This window comes from Emydura macquarii, unplaced genomic scaffold, assembly GCF_026122565.2.
Source record: "Emydura macquarii macquarii isolate MOO-44397 ecotype Brisbane River unplaced genomic scaffold, CSIRO-AGI_Emac_v2 contig_2699, whole genome shotgun sequence".
NCBI lineage: Eukaryota > Metazoa > Chordata > Testudines > Chelidae > Emydura > Emydura macquarii.
In genome coordinates, this window is record NW_027132836.1 from 804,280 (window position 1) to 824,994 (window position 20,715).

General features: G+C 42.3%; 1 protein-coding gene, 2 non-coding genes and 1 pseudogene across 3 annotated transcripts in view; all 4 read left to right on the forward strand.

Annotated features, from left to right (window-relative positions):
• Nucleotides 1-20,715, forward strand: part of TEX14 (testis expressed 14, intercellular bridge forming factor) — a 69,520-nt gene continuing 48,805 nt past the window's right edge. The window contains 8 exon segments of the mRNA XM_067565771.1: nt 1-137; nt 13,248-13,362; nt 14,999-15,164; nt 16,113-16,249; nt 16,920-17,001; nt 17,595-17,725; nt 19,034-19,147; nt 19,622-19,745. Of these exon segments, the coding sequence (XP_067421872.1) occupies nt 2-137; nt 13,248-13,362; nt 14,999-15,164; nt 16,113-16,249; nt 16,920-17,001; nt 17,595-17,725; nt 19,034-19,147; nt 19,622-19,745 (1,005 nt within the window). The 5' untranslated portion in view covers nt 1.
• Nucleotides 5,535-5,733, forward strand: LOC137164975 (small nucleolar RNA U3; annotated as a pseudogene).
• LOC137164973 (small nucleolar RNA U3) lies at nt 6,972-7,187 on the forward strand. The gene has a single exon (XR_010923254.1). It is a non-coding gene; the product is annotated as a small nucleolar RNA U3 (small nucleolar RNA).
• On the forward strand, nt 11,842-12,057 carry LOC137164974 (small nucleolar RNA U3). Its single transcript, XR_010923255.1, has one exon. It is a non-coding gene; the product is annotated as a small nucleolar RNA U3 (small nucleolar RNA).

Genomic DNA, 20,715 nt, shown 5'->3' on the forward strand with positions numbered 1-20,715 from the left:
GATGGCTCATTCTCTCCCCATTCCCATACCTTGTCCAGTCCAGCTTGGTACTATCAAAAATGATTCCTTGGAAGCTCAACTGCACGAATATGTTAAGCAAGGAAACTATGTTAAAGTGAAAAAAATCCTGAAAAAAGGTAAGAGCTGAATTTAGACAAGTGTTTGCAAATATCATGACCTCTTCTTGTATTTTTGATAATGGTTGATGCTTTCTTTGTGTTAGTAAATCAGAGGCAGAATGCAATATGAAAAGTTTTCTCCATTTTTGTGGTTAAAGTACATATTTGGCTGTTTGTAGCAAATGGCATTAGTTATTTATTGCAGCCACAAAACAAGTATGAACTGAAAAGTGATAAGTGGAATATGAAGTTATATAGTTGAATAGAGAACCAGGTAATGATTGAAATACTGCTTCTGTAATTTTGAAGAATTTTGGAAGTCCTCTTTTAGGAGGAAATGTATACTATCCATTTACAGCATATTGGTTCAAACTGAAAAGCATTTCACGTTTAGTTTATTTTTCTGTAATTTTTGGCACTCTGGTTATGCTCTATATGCTAATGTAAATATTTTACAGATGGTCTAATATTTGTCATCTCTTTATTTTTCTCTTATAAAACTATTGCTGCTGTTGTTTTCTATCTAAAATCTGACATTCCTAATACTGAATGTTTACAGTTACACCGGATCCAAATAGTGTACAGCAATTGAAATAGGAAGGGAGTTGCATAGCGGTAAAACGAGTTTATTCACTCCTTTACCAATTTTACTGGCTTCAGACGTTCTTCTGTGAACTTGAGAAACATAACTGTATTATTACTAATGGGAGCTACATGTGTAGATCCGCCTTAATGACAGAGCTCAGTGTCAAGAGGCTCGAAAAGCAAACAACCAAGTTGATAATATCTGGTCCATTATTGCCAATAATTTTGAAGTGCGGGGTGGTGAGAAGCAGATGGGCTGACATAAAGAAAACAGTATCTAAGGGTATTTCTACACAGCATAGTGAAGTTGATTTAGTTTCAGTCGACTTTCAGCTGCCGAACTTACTAAGTCGGAGGCACATGATCACACCTTGCACATTGTGTCAGGGGTTTGTGTCCCCACCAGCCGTGCTTGCATCAATAATCAGAGCAGTGCACCATGGGTAGCTATCCCACAGTGCAACTATCCACAGTCCCTTTTGGGAAGGTTGTCTTCTTCCCATGATGCAACTTGCTCCCTCCCTCCCATCCAAAACAAAGAGATGAATGGTTTTTCACGCCATTTTTCCAAACCCATCTCTGCTGCACGCATGCCATTGCTGGAGAGGCATGGAGCCTGCACAGCTGTGCACTATCATTGTGAGCATCACAAACACCTCATGACTTATCCTGCAGTATTTTCAAGGCCAAGACAGGAGCCGCAATTGCAATGTTACTGAAGCCGTCCTGCTACAAGTTATAGAGTGAAATAATTCCCATTTGCTGCAGGCTGTCACAGGCTGCAGGCTTCAATTGGTGGAGTGCTGGTTCTGGTCCTGGGAAACAGGCACACACTGGTGGGATTGCATCGTTATGAAGGTGTGAGATGATGATCAGTGGCTGCAGAACTTTCGTATGCGAAAAGCCACTTTAGTTGAACTTTGCGCAGAGCTGTCCCCAGTCCTGAAGCACATGAATATTCACTTGAGACCTGTTCTGACAGTGGAGAAGCCAGTGGCCATCGCTCTGTGGAAGCTAGCAACCCCAGACTGCTACCAGTCGGCTGGGAATCAATTCGGAGTCGGTAAATCCACCATGGGAGCTGCTGTGATGCAAGTGTGCTGGGCCATTAATAGACTTCTGCTAAGAAGAGTAGTGATTTTGGGAAACGTGCAGGACGTAGTGGATGGGTTTGCCGTTCCCACACTGTGGCGGGGCAATAGATGGCACGCATATCCCTGTCTTAGCACTGGACCACCTTGCCACAGAATACATAAACCGAAAGGGATAGTTCTCATTGGTGTTGCAGGCCATTGTGGATCACAGGGGACGTTTCACCGACATCAGCATGGGGTGGTCTGGAAAGGTGAATGATGCACGCATCTTTAGGAACTCAGGTTTATTAAAAGAGATGCAGGCGGGCTGTTTCTTCCCTGACCAAAAATAAATATTGGAGATGTTGAAATGCCAGTAGTGATCCTGGGGGATCCTGCCCACTCCTTGCTCCCCTGGCTAATGAAGCCCTACACTAGGCACCTGGACAGCAAAAAGCGATTCAATAATACATTCAGCAAGTGCAGAATGGTGGTGGAATGTGCATTTGGCCACTTAAAGGCAAGATGACAGAGTTTGCTCACTAGGTTAGACCTCAGTGTACACAACATCCCCACTGTTATCTCTGCCTGCTGTGTGGTCCATAATGTGTGTGAAACAAAGGGGGAAAAGTTCCTGCAGGGTTGGATCATGGAGGCTGATAGGCTGGCTGCAAATTTTGAGCAGCCAGATTCCAGTGCTACGTTGAGAGCCAACCGCAAAGCATTGAAAACCCATTTTTGCAATGTACCGCAGTAATGTATGTTTCAGTGCTGTGCCTTCCCTTCCCATTCCCACCCTCACACCATCAGTCCCCTCCCCTTCTTTCCCCGCTGACAATTCCCGAGCTCTCAATGAATAAAGAGTACTGTTTTTTAAAGCAGTACAGTTTTATTGGTGACCCGTTACAGTGTGGGGAAAGGAAGATAATTTAGCATTCTTATAAGGTTGCTTGGCCATCCAGAGCAAAATGTCACTGGCAAAGAAAAAAGCATGAACATTCCCCGTTCTTAAAGGGGCGGTCACCTCTTTCTGCTCCCCTCCACCGGTGTGGAGTGGAGCACATACTGCATCCTCTCTACCTCCTCCTAGAGTGCTTGAGGGTGGGGGCTGGTATAAAACAGCTTGTTTGAGTGTTTTGGTGGGGCTGCAGAGAGCTCTTCCTAGAGCTCTACAGATGCCTCAGCATGTCAGACTGATCCCTCATAATACGCAACATCTCCTGTTAAGTTGCACACTCCTGCTCCTGTGCTGTTTTTTCAGTTTTCCATGTCCATGTTTAGTTTCTCTGGCAGTGACATCCTCCAGGCTCTGAGCTCTGTCAGCAGCCGCGGAGGCGTTCATTAATTCGTTGAACATGTCATCCTGAGGTTTTTTTCCCCGCTTTCTAATCTGGGAAAGGCGCTCTGCAGGAGTAGAAACTGGGGTGAAGGCCAAGGTGTCCACTGTAAGGCAAGCAAAGCACAAAGTTGCCATTGTTAGCTGGCGGCCCCATGGATGAAAAGAAATGTTACAGTGTAAAAAGAGCTCCCTTTCATATTCACAAGGCAAAGCAAGACCCACATACCAATCAGTACCTATTGCATGGGTTGGAGTGGCATTCCAGCCATGGTCAGTAAGGGGCCCTTGCATCCCTTATAGGGAAGTCTCTGTAGCACTAAATTCTCCAATACACACTTAACCAAGTAGAAGGATCATTGGACTCCCCTTTACCATCCCAAAGATCAGTTTGGGAGGAGGTGATCCAGAGGGATTGGAGGAGGGTGTGGGTGAAGTGTCGCTGGAGAAAACATAGGGGCATCCGTTCCTGGACCCCTAACACCCATGCCAACAATATCATGGCTAGGAATTGTCTGTGTTGGGGCCCAGGACACCGTCCACGGCAGGGTCATAACACAAAGTGACTATATTGGTCAGGTACTGTAAACTTGCACCATCTTCTGTAGGTGACCATATATGATATCAGTCTCCTGCGGGTAACGCAGATGGAAAGGGAAAATTTGCTGCAAGCATCGGGGTACAGGCCTGGCCCTTATGCTGCAATGCTGTGTTCCGCAATGATGCCTGCTCATTTAACAGCAGACTGGCGGGGAAACGTGTTCTACCATGGCAGAAGAAATAAGGCTGCCCTCCCCAGAAACCTTCTGCAAAGGATTGCAGAGTACCTACATGAAAGTTTCCTGGAGATATCCACGGAGGATTCTCATAGCATCTCTGTGCACATAAATAGTCTGTTCCGGGGTAACCCTCTGCTTCAGTGGACCAATACTCAGGAAGTCCATCCCCACAAAAACACTAACTCCTTTTTCCCCACAAATAAGAATCTGGACTGGCGACATAACCACAGAAATGCAGTTTGCTATACACAGTAACCAGATGTGCCTTCCCCGGCATCTCGGTCAGTAATGCTGTTCTGTGTCTGGCTGGGCTGCTCTTGGGTAACAAACAGGTCCTGGCTTTCAGGGAGAATGGATACCTCGCTCTCCTGCCCCCTGTTCTCCTCATCCTCCTCATTCATCCTGGACTGGGATTCTTTGGCGGTATCAGTGCTGTGTGGTAGCACAGTGGTGGGGCCACCGCCGAGAATCACATGCAGCTCCTCATAAAAGCAGCATGTCTTCGGTGACGAGCCAGAATGACTGTTCACCTCCCTAGTTTTCTGATGTGCCTGTCTCAGCTCTTTGATTTTAACGCAGCACTGCTGCGCGTCCCTGTTGTGGCCCTTCTCCACAATACCACATGAAATCTTCTCGTAGGTATCTAGATTTCTTTTGCTGGCTTGGAGCTTAGCCAGAACAGACTCTTTGCCCCACAGGCTGATGAGATCCAAGACCTCAGGTCGACTCCATGCTGGAGCGTGTTTGGGCCATGCAGTCACCATGAGCAGTTCAGCTACAAAGCTCTCTCCATGCTGACCAAACAGGAAATGGGAATTCAAAATTTCCTGGGGCTTCAGGGCGGGGGGCTGTTTCCTGTGCACATGGCCATGGTGCAGCAAAGTGTGAATGTCCAGAGCGGTCACAACAGAACATTATGGATATCTCCTGGAGACCAATGATGTCGATTTACATTGCGCTCTGCCTACACTGACGCTCATTTGACCCATAGAATTCTACTTCAGCGCTACTCTGCTTGTGGAGGTGGTTTTATTAAGTTTAATTTTACCACGATTTATGTTGGTGGAACTGACGTGCCAGTGGAGACGTATACTTTATGTGGTTGACGTAAGCCACATTACGTCGACCTACAGTGTCAGTGTAGATCAGGCCTATGAGAGGAGAGAGGATCTCTAGAGAACAGACGTCATTTCTTTAGGAAGTGGATTGCTTACTGCTTACATCGCTTCTGAAGCACGTCAGCACTCAGCCTGCAGCCTTTCTACTCTTGCAATGCTGGCTTCTTTTTGTGTAACTGTTCGGATGTGTCTTTCCTGCCTAACCAGTGCCAGTTTGTTAGTTCCGCCTCTATGAATACCAACTATGGAAAAAATATCTGATTGGCTGAAAGAGTTGTTCCTCTGTTAATTAGGAGATGTGGTTGTCTGGTGAAATTCGGGAAGACCTTTATTTGTAACAGAAGCTAAAGAAAGGGCATTAAAAAGCTTCTTTTATATGTTAGGTGCCACAATGAGATGTGCACACAGTGTGTTGTTTGTCATTCTCTGTGATCATAGTGAAAGTTGATGTATTAAACTATGCACTGTAACCATTAAATGTGGGTGATTTAGGCTGGTTGTATAGGCATGGAAGGTTGTTTTAAAATACTATATTTGCAGATATCATTTCTATAATTAGTAACTAAAAGAGTGCAGTTCTGGCTAACTGCAGGATGTGTTTAAAGTGTTCATTGCTGAGTGTGATGTGAGCAGGCAGTGTTGCTTTGATGCAGCTCTTGCCAGTAATTGATAACCGTTTTCCTTTTTTTCTTTGGGGAATTGGGGGAGGGGAGAACACACTGAATGGTTAATCTGTGTAAACTAAATTTAAAAATAAGTTTTTGTGAAGTTGATATTTGTTTCTGATGTGTATATTTAGAAAAAAAGTGTAGTGATTCATTTTTAACTGTTTATTGCTTCTATAGTAGAGGGTGTTTTCTCAGTGAAAGCTTTCCAATAGTGGAGAGAAGAAAATGAAGTGTAAAAATTGGACAGTTTTTATTTAGCAGTTACCTAAGGGTTCTTGAGCCTCTAATTGCACTTTTTTATGCAGTATCTTTCTTTTGCCCCCCATTCTATTTCACAGTTATAGGGGCATGAATTGTATTAATTCTGCAAGCTCTCCCCTTTCAAAGGATGGCTTTGAAAATCCTTCCAAGAGCAGCTTCAAGCCTTTGCCTTTCTCCATTTTCAGGAGAAAGAGACAGCAGTTAAATACTTGTTATCCCTCTACACATTAATTATTATACAATATTATCCAAGCAGGCAAAGTATAAAGTACTTGACTCTGATGTCAGCTGTATGCAGCATGTTTTTCTTTGTTTTCAAAGTAAAACTAGATTTTATTTAAGTATATGTGGGTAGGTTTGCTAATATTTATTAACAATTATATTGCTGCGAATTATGAGTGCTGCTGTCTCAAGGGGAGAAAATTGTGGCGATTTATTTTGCAAAACTAGAGACAGGCTATCTTCCCTGTATAGGAGGTTGAGGAATTGTGTTGAGATGGGCAATTGAAGCAAGTCCAGGTTCTCTGCCTTTGCTTTGCACCACTTAAATGCTTGGAGTTGCTTGCTCCAGTAAAACATACTGTGATTTAGTGCAGTAGTATCAGTAACGTGGAACGCTTGCGAGAGTCCTTACCGCAGACTAATTCGAGAGAAACAGCTGCAGAGCGTGGTAAAAAGAGCTCTGTCGGTATCGATCTGTGCCTGACAATCAAATGGACTCTAACGTCACGTGGTACAGACGAGCCTGTGAGAGACGCCGCAGTTTCAGGAAATAACAACAAAAGGGTTTGATTGGTTGCTAGGAGCTCCACATGCTAATCAGGAGGTGTGTGTCTGTAAATAGCGATATGAAAACCTTCTAATACACAGTATTCTTAAGCTGGTTCAATTGTGCCTTAATGACATGGACTCTTGATGTTAGATTTTTGTCCTTTAATTTGCTGAGTATGAAGTGTGTTGTATGAAAGCATTCACCGTGTGAAGAAAGCTGGTGCATTTCCGCTTGGGTGTGTAGCCGAGCAGCTTATTGTTAAGGCTATACTTTCAGGGATCATTTCTATAGTTTGTAACTAGAGAAATGCAGTAGAAAGTGTTCGGTCTCGCTAACCACGAGGAGGAGTTAAAGTGTTCTCTTCTGAGCGCGAAGCGAGCAGGCAGTGTTGCTTTAATGCAGCTGCTGTCTGTTATTGATGACCGTTCCTTCTTTCCTTTGGGGAAGTTGGAGGGAGAGAACACAGACTGAGTGGTTAGCTTTCATAATTATTTTAAATGGATTGAAATAGGTGATAAAAAGTTTTTGAATAGTTGGTTATGGTATTGTATCATAGGATTTTTTAGTTTTGTGAGGGAATGAGAAGCTGTGAGGGAAAAAATGTATAATATGAGAAATGGTTTTTTGAAGGTTTTTTTTCAATAATTATTAGAAGTATTTAACTTCCTTTATGCTGCTATGTTTCTTTTTGCAGTAATCAATTTTGAAGTTTATGGAGGTGTCTGAATTGTGTTGGTTTTGCAAGTCATTTTTTCCACTTTTTTCCCCACTTCTCTTCCCCTGTCCTTCCCCCTTCTGGAAACCCCTATTTTCACTTGTATTGCTCTAGCACAGGGGTGGGGAACCTCCGCCGGATCCGGCCCGCGAAAGAATTTAATCCGGCCCGCAGGCAGGCGGGAAGTGCGCGCCACCGAAAGCTTGCCGCCGAAACCCCGCCGCCATCTGCTCATTTTCGGCGGCGGGGGAGTTCGGAGGCGGTCACTGGTCCACGGCACTCCGCGGACACTGTAAAACTGCGCCGCCGAAAAGGCGGAAACGGCGGCGGCATTTCGGCGGCGGGGGTGGAGTTTCACGGCGGCGGCGGGCAGTGCCCCTTTTCGGCATGGCCCGCGAATGACCGTAGGCATGTCAAAATGGCCCTTGGCAGGGAAAAGGTTCCCCACCCCTGCTCTAGCAGTTGGTTGCTATGCAGCTTGCTCTTGGTCCCAAGTACTTCAGGCAATCCATACAGGATATGAGAATTGCCTTCTCTTGACTTCCTACTTCCAGCCTCTGCCATCTCTTGACTTCCTGCTTCTAGGCTCTGTGACGGTAGGGAAGATTAGGTGTGCCCTGCTGCCTTCCCTGTCAGGGGCAACCAAGAGAAATGCTTCTTATCCACCCTTCTCTGCTGCGTCTTTCTCTACCTTGTACCTTTTCTTCTCCCAGTATTATCTCCCTATCACCCACGCTCTCATCTCAACGCCTACTTGTGTCTAATAGGGCTTATTATATCTCCCTCCCCTCTGTGATGTGTACTTGATTTTCTCTTTATCATAGAAACAGCAAGATTTAGTAAACCGGCATTAGGAGGCCTGGGTTCCTTCTCAACTCAGTCAGTGACTAGCTCTGTGTGTCCCCAATGTCCTGGCCTCTAAGGTGGGATAATATCCATTTTTGTGAAGAATATTAAAATCTATTGATGAAATAGTGCTGTGTGTAAAAGTACTATTAATTTTCTTTCCTGAGTATTTGTTGGCTGGGGCTGATCTCATGAAGGTTGTATGCTCAACTCAGTAGAATTTCTCTGTCATTAGTGCAGTAACTTTTGAATGCCATATCTGATCAAATCCAAAGTGTCAGGGAATGATCAAGGCATCTGTGGCCAGAACCTTAGTGATTCAGGGGGAAAACTGAAAGGGAAAAAATGGAGCCTCTGGCTCTGCCATCTGATTAGCACAGCCAAAGCCTCAAGCACCTCTGCAATTGTCTATAGATCAAACAATAAATTGCTGGCCTCCATTAATGCCTTCCAGCATAACAGTACTTCTGCCTCATCCTATTCTATCTCTATGCCTGTCTTCTCAATGGAGTACTAGCATACTGACATCCTGAATGATTTATCCACCAGGCAGAAAGAAGAGGAATAGGGGGAATGGGCCGTATCCACAGCCCTGGCATAAGGGGGAAGAATGGGGAATCTTGGTATTGGGGGGGAGTAAATGGGTCCCCTGGCATGAGGGGAGGAGCAAATGGGGGCAACAAGGGTTCATACAGAACCTCCACTGTAGTGGTAGAATGAGGGACCCTGGAATGGGTGGAGGGGAAATAACAGTATACATAGAGCCACTGTGGGAGAATGGGAGACCCTGGAATAGAGGAAGGGGGCACCTGGCAGAGCATCTGATAGGGAAGTAAGGTGGGAATAGGACACAAAGAACCCCTGGAAGGCAGGGAGGTTGGGGGACCTTGGTATAGGGGCAAGGGAGAATAGGTTTTAGACAGTCCCTGCCATGGTGAGGAGAATGGGGGATCCTGCAGTGGAGGGTTGGGAACCCATAGAATGTCTGCCATGGGAAGAGACTGGAGGACCCTGGAGTGGGTGGAGGGTGGAATGGGGAGAAAGGGGGTTCACACAGAGTCCCTGCCATTGGAGAAATTGGGGGCCCCTGCTATGGGTGGATAGTGAGCACACAGAGCCCCTACCATGGAGAGAGAAAGAGGGACCCTGCTATGGTTGGAGGGGACATTGAGGGGCATGGGGGGAAAGGGGCTTGGATGGAGGGAATGGGAGATGGGGTCTGGGAAGAGGGCCACGTTGAAATCTTAGCATAGAGGATATGGTGGGAAAGGGACACATAGAACCTCTAGCGGGGAAAGGACTTGAGACTGGTTTAGGATATCATGATAATTGGGCCTACAAATTTATCCTAATTGTGAGTTTAACTGAAAAATGAGTGAAAATTCATGTGTCACAATAATCTATAACAATAAATGTTGATGGTAAAAGTTGCAAAAGAGAGAGAGACTGAATTGATCCAAACAAAAAGGCCTACTGATATAATTTAAGGACAGGGCTAAGATCCTGCTTGGTAAAAAAGATAGTGTCAGACCAAAAATTAAACCCTAATTGGTGTGTAGGAAATTAATTAGGTCTAATTGGTGAACAAAGTAATGAGGAAATGGGTATTCCACCCATCATTCCCTTTTTTGGGTCTTTAAAGAGAGAGAGAGACTTTCATGAGAAAAATTGCCTACTGGAGCAAGTTTCATCCTTGTGCTACCACCCCCTCCCTCCTCTCCTGGGTCCCTGGACCTTTTTCATCCCAACCCAGAAAGATGTTCTGAGCAGACTGGGCCGGGTCAGAAAGAGCCAGTTGGTACTACCACTGCCACAGCTTTGGCTGATCCCAAACCCCATCTGGGATATGAGACTTTGACCTGGTTTACACTACTTGGTTAGATTGATGTAAGCTGCCTTGTGTCAACCTAGCTGTAAAAGTGTCACTTAAATTTGGCTCCCAATGACACAAATGCCTCTCTATGCCAATTTAGTAGCATCATCTTCCCGAGTGGCGCGTACAGTCACGGTAGAGATAATTAGGTCAACACAGTGTCAGTGTAGACACTGCAGTGCTTACCTCGACTGTTACTGCCTTTCAGGAGCCATTCCAGGATACCCACACTGACAATACAATAGGGACTAAGACTCCTGGTGAGGATGCACACCACTAACACAAGGAGCCAACTGTGCGCACACACAAGTGATTTAATAATTGGTGTGGTATGCTGATGTAAATTAGGTCAACATAATTTTGTAGTTAGACCTTGCCTCTGTCAACATCTCCCTTGCCCTCCCTATCCATGTGTTCTTTTCCTCCCCCACCTTATTTCTTTTTTCCAAATCCAAAAATAGCTATATGAAAAATCCACACCCCTGAGAGAGGTAGATTTGTTAACCCTAACCCCCAGTGTAGGCTGTGCTAGGTCAATGATTCAGTCTGTGCTCTAATGGCCCTTTGGAAAAGGGGGGGAGCTAGTACAGACTGAGTGCTTAGGCTTTGTATACAGAATAAAAGAAGGAGGTTCTTAGGTGTTCCTGAAATCTTGTTATGAGGAAGTTTAGATATAATAGCTTAGAGAAGCCTGTATAACGCTTAGGTGCAGGTAGTTTGGTTTTCTTTCTTTTTTCTGGGGTGGGTTTTGAGTAAATAATTAGGCTGTTTGCTTTCTTTCATAATCTGACAGGGATTGAGCATCAAAATCCTTTTCTTTCTCCCCCCCCCCCCCTCCCAGTGTGAAGGGGAGCAACTTCAACCTTTTGTTTTACTCCATTTTGTAGGAGAAGGATACTCTATTTAATAGTCATGATCCATTTAGGTTAATTCTTATGCAGCAGTGGGGGAGTTTATATTAATAATTTGAGATTTGTACCACTTGTGTCATGTTTTTTTCTTTGTTTGAAAGACTATCTAGTTTTTATGTAAATATAGTTGAATGGTTTTACTTACGTTTATATTGCTGTGAATTCCATGTGCTGCTGTCTAACGGCAAACACAAGGGGGGAAAAGCCTATGGCAATGCACTTTGCAAAACTGAGGACTAAAGATATCTTCTTTCCAAGCGGGGATTGTGCAGGGAGGAACAACAGACCTAGGCAGTTATGTTGCCTCTGTTCAGAATGCCTTGGTTCAGGTGGCACCAGAACGCAGCAAAAGCTTTTAGTGCGTGTAGATGAAATTGAGAGCTAGAGAGAGAAACAGCTGCAGGTAACGCGAGCACAGTAAAAAGGGCTCTGTAGGCAGCCATCGATCTGTGCGTGACAATAGAATGGACCCTGTAACGTCACGTGGTACAGACGAGCCTATGAGAGACGCCGCAGTTTCAGGAAATAACAACAAAAGGGTTTGATTGGTTGCTAGGAGCTCTACATGCTAATCAGGAGGTGTGTGTCTGTAAATAGCGATATGAAAACCTTCTAATACACAGTATTCTTAAGCTGGTTCAATTGTGCCTTAATGACATGGACTCTTGATGTTAGATTTTTGTCCTTTAATTTGCTGAGTATGAAGTGTGTTGTATGAAAGCATTCACCGTGTGAAGAAAGCTGGTGCATTTCCGCTTGGGTGTGTAGCCGAGCAGCTTACTGTTAAGGCTATACTTTCAGGGATCATTTCTATAGTTTGTAACTAGAGAAATGCAGTAGAAAGTGTTCGGTCTCGCTAACCACGAGGAGGAGTTAAAGTGTTCTCTTCTGAGCGCGAAGCGAGCAGGCAGTGTTGCTTTAATGCAGCTGCTGTCTGTTATTGATGACCGTTCCTTCTTTCCTTTGGGGAAGTTGGAGGGAGAGAACACAGACTGAGTGGTTAGTTCTTTCAACAGTTTTGAAATGAAGAACTTTAGAAGTTTCTTTTTCTGGTTAATCTTTAATTTAAAAAAAAAAAATTTTTAGGGGTAGATGTTGGAATGTGTTCTTCTGAGTGTAAGGGAGGTTTTTTGTGGTAGATAACTTGCCTTGTTTTTTTTAAATGGTGGTTTTTGTTGTCCTTTAGTGTGAGAGTTTGTTTTGTGGTAGGTATACTGCCTTTTTCTCCAGTCTGAAATTTAATGAAATATAAAATTCTGTTATCTTTAAAGGAGTGAGTATATTTATATTGTGTGTTGTATATGGTATTAAATACAATAGAAATATGTAAAATAGTACATGCTTGAACTGTTGCACTTTTGTTGGTTCCATGTTAAGGGAGACTTAAGGCAGATTTTACTGTTTTGTTTTATGAGACAAACTTCAGTTGGTGGAAAAGACAAGCTCTTCTTTAGGTCTGAGAATAGGTAAGGGACCAGCACTGAGAGATCACAGATACTGAGTGATCATTTCGTGAAAACTGATCGGCCACTGGTGATATTTTTAACATTTTTCATGTGAGTTGAGTAGTGATTGTCTTATTGTGTACACCACATGTTGTGATAGGCATGTGTAGGACTCATGGATCTTGAAAGGTGTGTTGTGGAGGGTATTGATCATCATAGCAGTGGATATATATATGTCTGTAGGTTTTGCATCTGTTATGGCAGGGTCTAGTGTCACTTAGAGTGGATGGGTGGCCTGTGGGTAGCCTGTTTCTGATTATGAGCTCGGCTAAATTGGGGGTTTGAAGGACAGAAGAGGGAGTTCAGGAAAGATTTCAACAGAAGTTTGCTCAATAAAGATATTACTTAACCCACCCTTTCTCTCTAAAATAATACATGTGAAACTGAAACTACTGACATATCCAGAATGACCATTAGAAGTTTAAATTCAACAAGTAGGCTAAAATAGCTTACCATTTGTATCAAATGCTCCTTTTTCATAGATAAAAGTTTATTTTATTCTTTTAAATTAGGAACACGCTTTTTGTTTTGTTGTTGTTATATTAGACAGACCTTGTTTAACTAGTTCTGTTTTACTGACAGTTATATAACATTTAATTGAAAAAGTTAAAAAATTGATAATGGTGATGCCTTTGTAATTGCATAGTCATAAGATGCATGGTTATTTATTTATTTATACTTTTCAGGTATATGTGTTGACACAATTAATTCCTTGGGGCAGACTGCTCTGTTTACTGCTGCGTTGCTAGGTCTTGGGAAACTAATAGATATGCTCTTGGATTATGGATCAGACCCAAATCAGTTAAGTATAAGTGCCCGAATTACATCCTTAATAAATTGAAATAAACTTGACTTTGTTATAGCATCTACTTTATTGTAATGTACAAGATTTTCTTTAATAACTGTCAATGGGCAAATGAAAGAGAGACATAACTGTCCTGTAATTTTTACAGAGCTGATAGCTGGGGAAATAAAAAGACCAGGGCCCTGATTTTTAAAAGTATTTAGGCTTTGCTGCACTCAGTGTTGCACGGCTCAAGGCCTGGTCTATATTTAAAAGTTAGGTCAACATGGATATGACACTCAGGGGAGTCAAGAATTCTTCTGTCAATCTCACTATTGCCAGTAAGAGAGGTGAATTATCTAGAGCAACAGAAACACCTTCCGACCCTCTAGAAAGCATCTGTCCTATGGCACTACAGCAGTACACACATGGTCAAAGTGATTTAGATCTCACAATGCTGAACATAGCAAAGCCTAAATACCTGTACAAATCTGAGAGCCCATGTGCCTTCCAGCCTAGGCAAATAAAATGCTTTAAAAAACAAGCAAAGTGTCCCACCTAGGAAACTCTCTGGGGAAGGGTAGTGAATTGTTGAGCTTAATAATGTTAATATTAATGGCATGTCTAAACTATAAATGCTGCAGTAGTACAGCTGTAGGTATACCACCGTAGTACTACAGTGCAGATGCTTCCTACATCAACAGAAGGGGTTTTTCAGTTGATGTAGGTAATCCACCTGCCTGAGTGGGATAGGTATGCTTAACAACATAAATCTTGGGTGACATAGCTCATCTGTATTTTAAGTGTAGACCAGGGCTCTGTGTTTCCAACTAGGTCTTGAGGTGAATGCCTGATTGAAGTAGGTTGACCAGAGAGCAAGTGTGAAAAATTCAGACAGAGGGTAGAGCATAATAGATGCCTATGTAAGACAAAGCCCTAAGTATGGGGACTGTCTGTATAAAATCAGGACATCTGGTCACCCTAGATTGAAATGAATGGGAGAAGGGAATATCATTCACAAGTTTTTCTAATGCTATTGTTTGTCTCTTAGGAGGCAGTTTTTTTACTAGGCTGGATCAACAGGATACCAGTGCACTGGTTGTAGTGAGAAGATTATTTTTGCAAGGAAGGCTGCTACATTAGTCCTAGCAGTAACCACACTATACAGATAGTCAGTGCACTGTCTCCAGCCAAACAATAAGACAAGCAAAGGTGTTAACTCCACTTATTTCTCTCATTCACTTCAGTCAGGAGTTAATCTTTAAAATCTATTCGGAAGTTTCAAAACACTAAAAATATTAAGCAAAGCCTCAGAGGCACCACCCTCCTCCTCCTCCCCCCCCCCCCCCCCCCCCCAAGTTCCCAGTAAGAAGTGTGAAAACGTAAAGCTTGGTTTCTGCAGAACACAGACAAAGTCCAGAAAGGTGCATTGTTAAAGGCATGGTTTTTCGTGCCTGCAATTTTCTAGTGTCTCTGGTTACAATAAAAGGCCACGCAGTCCTCACTCTGTACATGTAATCCTCTTTGGCAAGATCAGGATGGATTCTTTTGCTCTAGCATATAATGTAATTGTAAGTACGCTTTTTTCAAGAGATATCTGTAATTTACTGTACTGAAGGTAGTTTGAAATGTTTCTGCTCTAATATTGCTCAGCCGCTGTCATGATGGGAGCACCCCAGTACATGCTGCAGCATTCTCAGGAAATCAGTGGATTCTCAGTAAGTTGCTGGATGCAGGAGGTGATCTGCGAGTACATGATAAAAATGGAAGAAATCCACAGTGTTGGGCTATGTCAGCTGGAAAGGAAAGTAGTGCTCAGGTACGCATCTGTTCCAAGAGCTTCACAACTTTATCACGGAAATGTTGTATGGGGACAAAAACTCCATATGCAGGAAAGAGCTGTTTTTTAAGATAATGTCGAGCGATTTGCCTTGTGTTAGTTTCAGTCTCGGATAATATTCTGAGGCCCTGATCATGCAAGTTCAAAGTGATTTCAGTGGGACTCTGTGAGGGTGGATGTCTGCCTGTACTTGCAGGCTTGCAGGATCAGAGCCATACTATGTAAATGTGCAGTGATCAAAACTACAACAATAGGCCCTGATCCTGCAATCCCCTGCACACTCATGCAAGTAGTTCAATTGGAGCTGCAGCTATTCACATGTGTAATGGCATACATGCATTTAAGTGTTTGCAGGACCAAGGCCTAGAACTGTAAACATTCTGGTATAAATATTGCTTATTTAGTTCTGGAGCAGAATATTACAAGAAAGCTATTGATTTAAAATGATCTCTTGTCTTGGTATGAAATAATTTGTTGTCTTTCAGTATGCATGTTTTACTGAGACATCGTCAGAATAATTCAAGATATATTGTTCCTTTATTATTAATTGTGCTGGAATCCAGTAATTTGCCATTTTCACCTTGGGAATCATCAGTTATTGACATCTTCTCTGTCATCTACAGGGTTTGAAGTTTGATTATATTTACATATTCACAACCTTGATTTTTCTTTAATTTTACATGTACACAGTGGAAGCAGCTTCTTTTTGCATGTGCTGAATTTAGGTTGATATCTGCATTATAATTTTAGACCATTTATGGATAGTAAAGACTCTCTAATAGAAATTTTAATATCTCAAATATTTCTGCTGGTGCCAAATATTTCCACCAAGTAAATGGCAATAATTTTTCTTCATAGTCTTGCTTTATTCATTTAAAATAGGAATATTTATAAACTAATAGTTCTTGAATGCTTAATTTTTTTCAGATGTTAGAATTTATAAGGCGTTGTGCATCACACATGCAGGCTGCAATTCAGAATTTCCCTTCTGATCTACTTAGGAAGGTTGATTCATCAAAAGTACTGGTCTGCAACCCATCTAGATTTAGTGGCATTACTCATGGGTAAGAAAGGAAATGTTTCTCTGAATAAACCAGATATAATTCTGTATTTTATTAATTAACAGCTATCTGGTACTCTGTACCATAAAATAAATCCAGTTTATCTGTAAGTCACTGCCAGTCGTTGAAGGATGTGTCTGTATCAGCTTCACACTTTTTATTTATAAGTCTGATGTGTCTAGTGGGAAATATCTTTGTGTTAAATAAAATACTTTAGTGAAAAGACTTGAGGTGAATTCAAGGTGTCTCTATATTTGCATTGCTATGTACCAAGTGACTTGAAACGAATCAGATATAAAACAATAATTGCACATTAAAATCAAGTTGGTAGAATATGCCTACTTTAAAAAAAAAAACAAACAACATCTGGTGGTGTCAGCATGCTATGAGGTTGCCATCAGTGTGCTTGCGAGACTTCCTTTCAGCTCTAGTGGGGTCTGGGGGTGATGTCTGCCATGAAAGTGAGAATAATAGTAGCCTCACTGTTTCTGTCCCAGACCAAATATCAAATGTAGTAATTGAAATGCAGCTACTGCAGGACTTGTGTAATTTCTTTCTTTCTTTCTTTTTTTTTTAAATTCTCTCCTTTGGGAGATGGAATGTAACCTTTCTCAAAACCTTGACTTTCACTATTAATGTACATGTAGCTATGCTTGTATGTTTTGACCTTTAGAAATGCTGACAATCCGCTGTCTAGACTTCTAAAAGGTGGAGTGAATTCATCAAGGAACATCTATAGTTTTGGGTTTGGGAAGGTAAGGCGCTAGAGACAGTGCTCCAAACTATCTAAGTGTTTTTTGTTTTGTTTGTTGAACACGATTGAAATCCCATTGTTTGGTCCCATACGTGTTGTTTTCAGGCACTGTTAGATATTTCTTAACATTCGCTAAATGGTGGAAAATAAATGGGGAGTTACCTAAATGACTGTGGAAATCACGGTCTACAGTCATTAGTAAGTCCAGTGGGATTTGTTTTGAAACAAACAAAAGATACTCCAAGAAGTAGGTTGAAGGATCCCGCCTGTGTGGCTGAGGTGGCTGTTTCTGCTATGTTCAGTTAAGATTCAGTAGAAAGGTCCTTTTGCATATAGCCTTTAGTCACTGAAGACCTTCTGGAGTGATCCCAAATTGTTATGGATTTTGGCTAATGTTTACTTGTGCTCTGTTGTCATTTGGATGTATATGTAGCACTAAGACAACATTTTTCAGCTTCAAAACATTTTTGACAAACACTATCCATTTTTCACAACACCCTAATATCCCACAGCTGATCTGTGGCAGAGCTGGGCATAGAACCCAGGAGTTGTTGAATATTTTTCCTTGATGTATAGTGTGTGGTTTTGTCTCAGTTTTATCTAACAGGCAGTAGGCAGCTAGGATACCTGGCATCTCTCCCTATCATTGGGGATAAAGAAGTGGTTCAGGCAGATGATGAGCCAACATTTTCTTTCCACACTGGACCGTACATGATCATGACAAAGTGAGTGGACTCTCCAACAGTTTTCAGCTGTTGTTTAATATGCATCATCATCATCATCAAACTACTGGACCAGATGATTTGTCTGGATTTGTTTTCCTTGAGCATCTAGGGTATGTTTACACAGCACACTAAGCTTGGGCTCTGATTCATGTTTGAGCCCAAGCTCCCCTTCTGTCCACCCCACAAATAGTCTGCTTGGGACAGTAAGCACTTAGGCCTGGTTCTAGGATCTTGCTAGGGATGTGGATCAGAGCCAAAGTCCTGCTGTAAGTTAGGTCCAAGCCTTGTCATTTTGCCACAGGCCAAACCACAGACCTGAGTCAGAAGGTCTGCATGGTGCAGTATGGACACGTTAGCATGACTGTGATACCTGGGTCCAGCAATTGTAAACCCAGGTTTAAAATACAGATTGGACACTCTAGCACAGGCTTGGAAACACCAGGTTCATAATCCTGGGTCCCACAGACCTGGGTTTACAATTCAGTACAGACATACTCATAAAGACCTGGTAATCATAAAAGTTAGAGATGGAAAAGTCTTAAGTTCACCCAGTCCATCTTCCTACCACAATAGGGTTTGTTCTCTATTATACATTGACTAATGTGTTGTCTTGTCTCCTTTTAATATTTATAGACTGTTATCATGTTCTTCTCCCCTCCAAATTCATGGTTAAATCAGCCAATACATATTTAGGTCTATTAATATTTTAATAATAATACATGAACTAGCTAATGTTGGTCCCTGAGTGGGTCTCATAGACTGTATTTGGGTAGGATGAGTTCAGGCTCCAGGGCATACCTGGAGTTCAGGCCTCCAGGCCCCAATTGCTTAAACCCATAGTGAACTGACTATAGAGTTGCAAGTACAGATCAGGCCCCTTTTTGCCTTTTCTGCTGCTGTAGCAAGTGGTTTTGTCAGAACAGAACGATTCAGAGGCTCAGCTGAGTTGGTGGCCCATTCCTTCCCAGCAAATCTAGCCCATCTCACAGTAGGTTGAAATTGCCTCTGTGAGGAATAGTTCATAATGTCATGGCTTTTTGCCTAGGACTGTGGGGATATGGTCTGTCAAGATGCACTCCTCTTTCTCTCCCCAAAACAAGTCTCTATCTTACTGCAGTTAGTCTTTGGCAAGATGAGAGTTTGTTTAGGAAGCTCTGATCCTATTGCCAGGGTTATCGAAGCACTGGCATGTTACTAACAGCAGGAGACCGATTTGTAATCCCAAGAAGCTTTGCTGCTGTTTGTAAGAGATGTTGTAACTGAAGAACTTATTTGACTAAACTCAAGTCTCCTCTTCTCCTCTTGTAGTTTAATATGGGGCAGCAGCAGAGTCACAGTGAAGGAGCTCAGCCTTAAACCACATCAGAACTGTAGTAAGCTGCGTTTAGCTGATCTTCTAATAGCAGAACAGGAATATAGCAGGTAAGAGAGAATGCACAATGCCTATGATGTGTCAGGTCTTTGGGCATCCCTGGGGCCCACAAGAAAGTTCAGGTCACCTTGGCTTAGCTAATGATTGGTTCAGAAAATAATGAATCAGAGTTACTCCTTCCTCTGGAAATGAGATGTACAGATCTGCTGTTCTTTCCCCTCTTGAGCTTTTCTGAAATATGCAGTGGAAGGCATAATGTGGAGTAGACAGGATCCCCCCACACCTCCTAGAAGTACTTTCTTGCACAGATTCTGGAAAACATAATTGCAGGTTCTCATGGTGTCAACAATAAAAACATCAATGTTTCTCAAAGAACAGTTTTCCTACAGACTTATTTTTCTTATTTAATGGTAAGTTAGAAACAATGCTATATCAGTGAAAAGATGCAGGAGGCCAGACATTTATTTTTCTTTTAATATAATCTCATATTTGTGGGATAATATTGGGATTTTTTTTCTTTGCAGTAAACTTCGTCATCCTCATTTGCTGCAGTTGATGGCAGTTTGTCTCTCCAGTGATTTGGAAAAAACCCGTTTGGTGTATGAGAGAGTTAATTTTGGTTCACTGTACAGCATCCTCCATGAAAGGGTAAATGAAACTATTGTTTTTTATTTATTTTTAAAATAAAAATTACCCATGAGTAAGAAGTTCAGTACAGCTGCTGGAGACCAGCATACTTTGTGCTCTGTGCTAAATTCATCTCATTGAGAGAAGCATCCTTTACTTAGGATTTCTTACATTTTGTTTCAAACTCCCTTTATGTTCTTAGAGGCTTGTCTCATCAGACAGCAATAGCCACTCCCTCTGTTTGCCTAATACACCCCATCCTACAGTTGTTGAGCTGGCTGGGGAAATTAATTCTCTGAGACAGGTGGCATCTTACCCCCCAATAGGACATAAGGAAGGTGTAACTAGATACAAATGAGTGACTCTCTTGGTTCCTAGTTGTGGAGGAAAGGTTTAGGCTATGTTAGCTTCTTGGTAATTTATTTTAATAAAGCCATTCTCCAAGAGAGGTTGAGTTTTGACTCGACATAGTTGGTGGACTGTTTGAGAGCAAGCTGGGATAGGCACCTGTCCCAACTCACCTACACAGGGAGTATATTGTTTTTTGAGAAATGAAATGATGTGTATGAATCCATTTCCGTTTCCTAAATGTTCACAATGGCTTGCCCCCATTGCAGATACCAGGGAAATGTCAGGGTTGGCTGTTACTGTAGGAGTACAATGGTTAGTAGTTTGGTATTAAGCTTGTGTGACTGTGTAACAGCAATAAAGCCATTACCCTTGTATTTTGATCACCAATTACCAGATTCCCAACATAGTGGTAATTGACTTGGAGATTGGATTATTTCCTCAAAACACAGAGGGCAGTGATTTTGCTTGAATTTCAGTAGAAGAATCCTAATGTCTGTATGGTTCAAAATGAGAGTGTGTGTGTTTTGGGAGAGTGTTTGTTTTCTGTATTTGGAAACATCAATGATAGTTTACCTGGAATCACAGAAGGCTGATACTTCTGGATGGTTGCCTACCAGGGAGAATTTTGAAATCAGTCTAG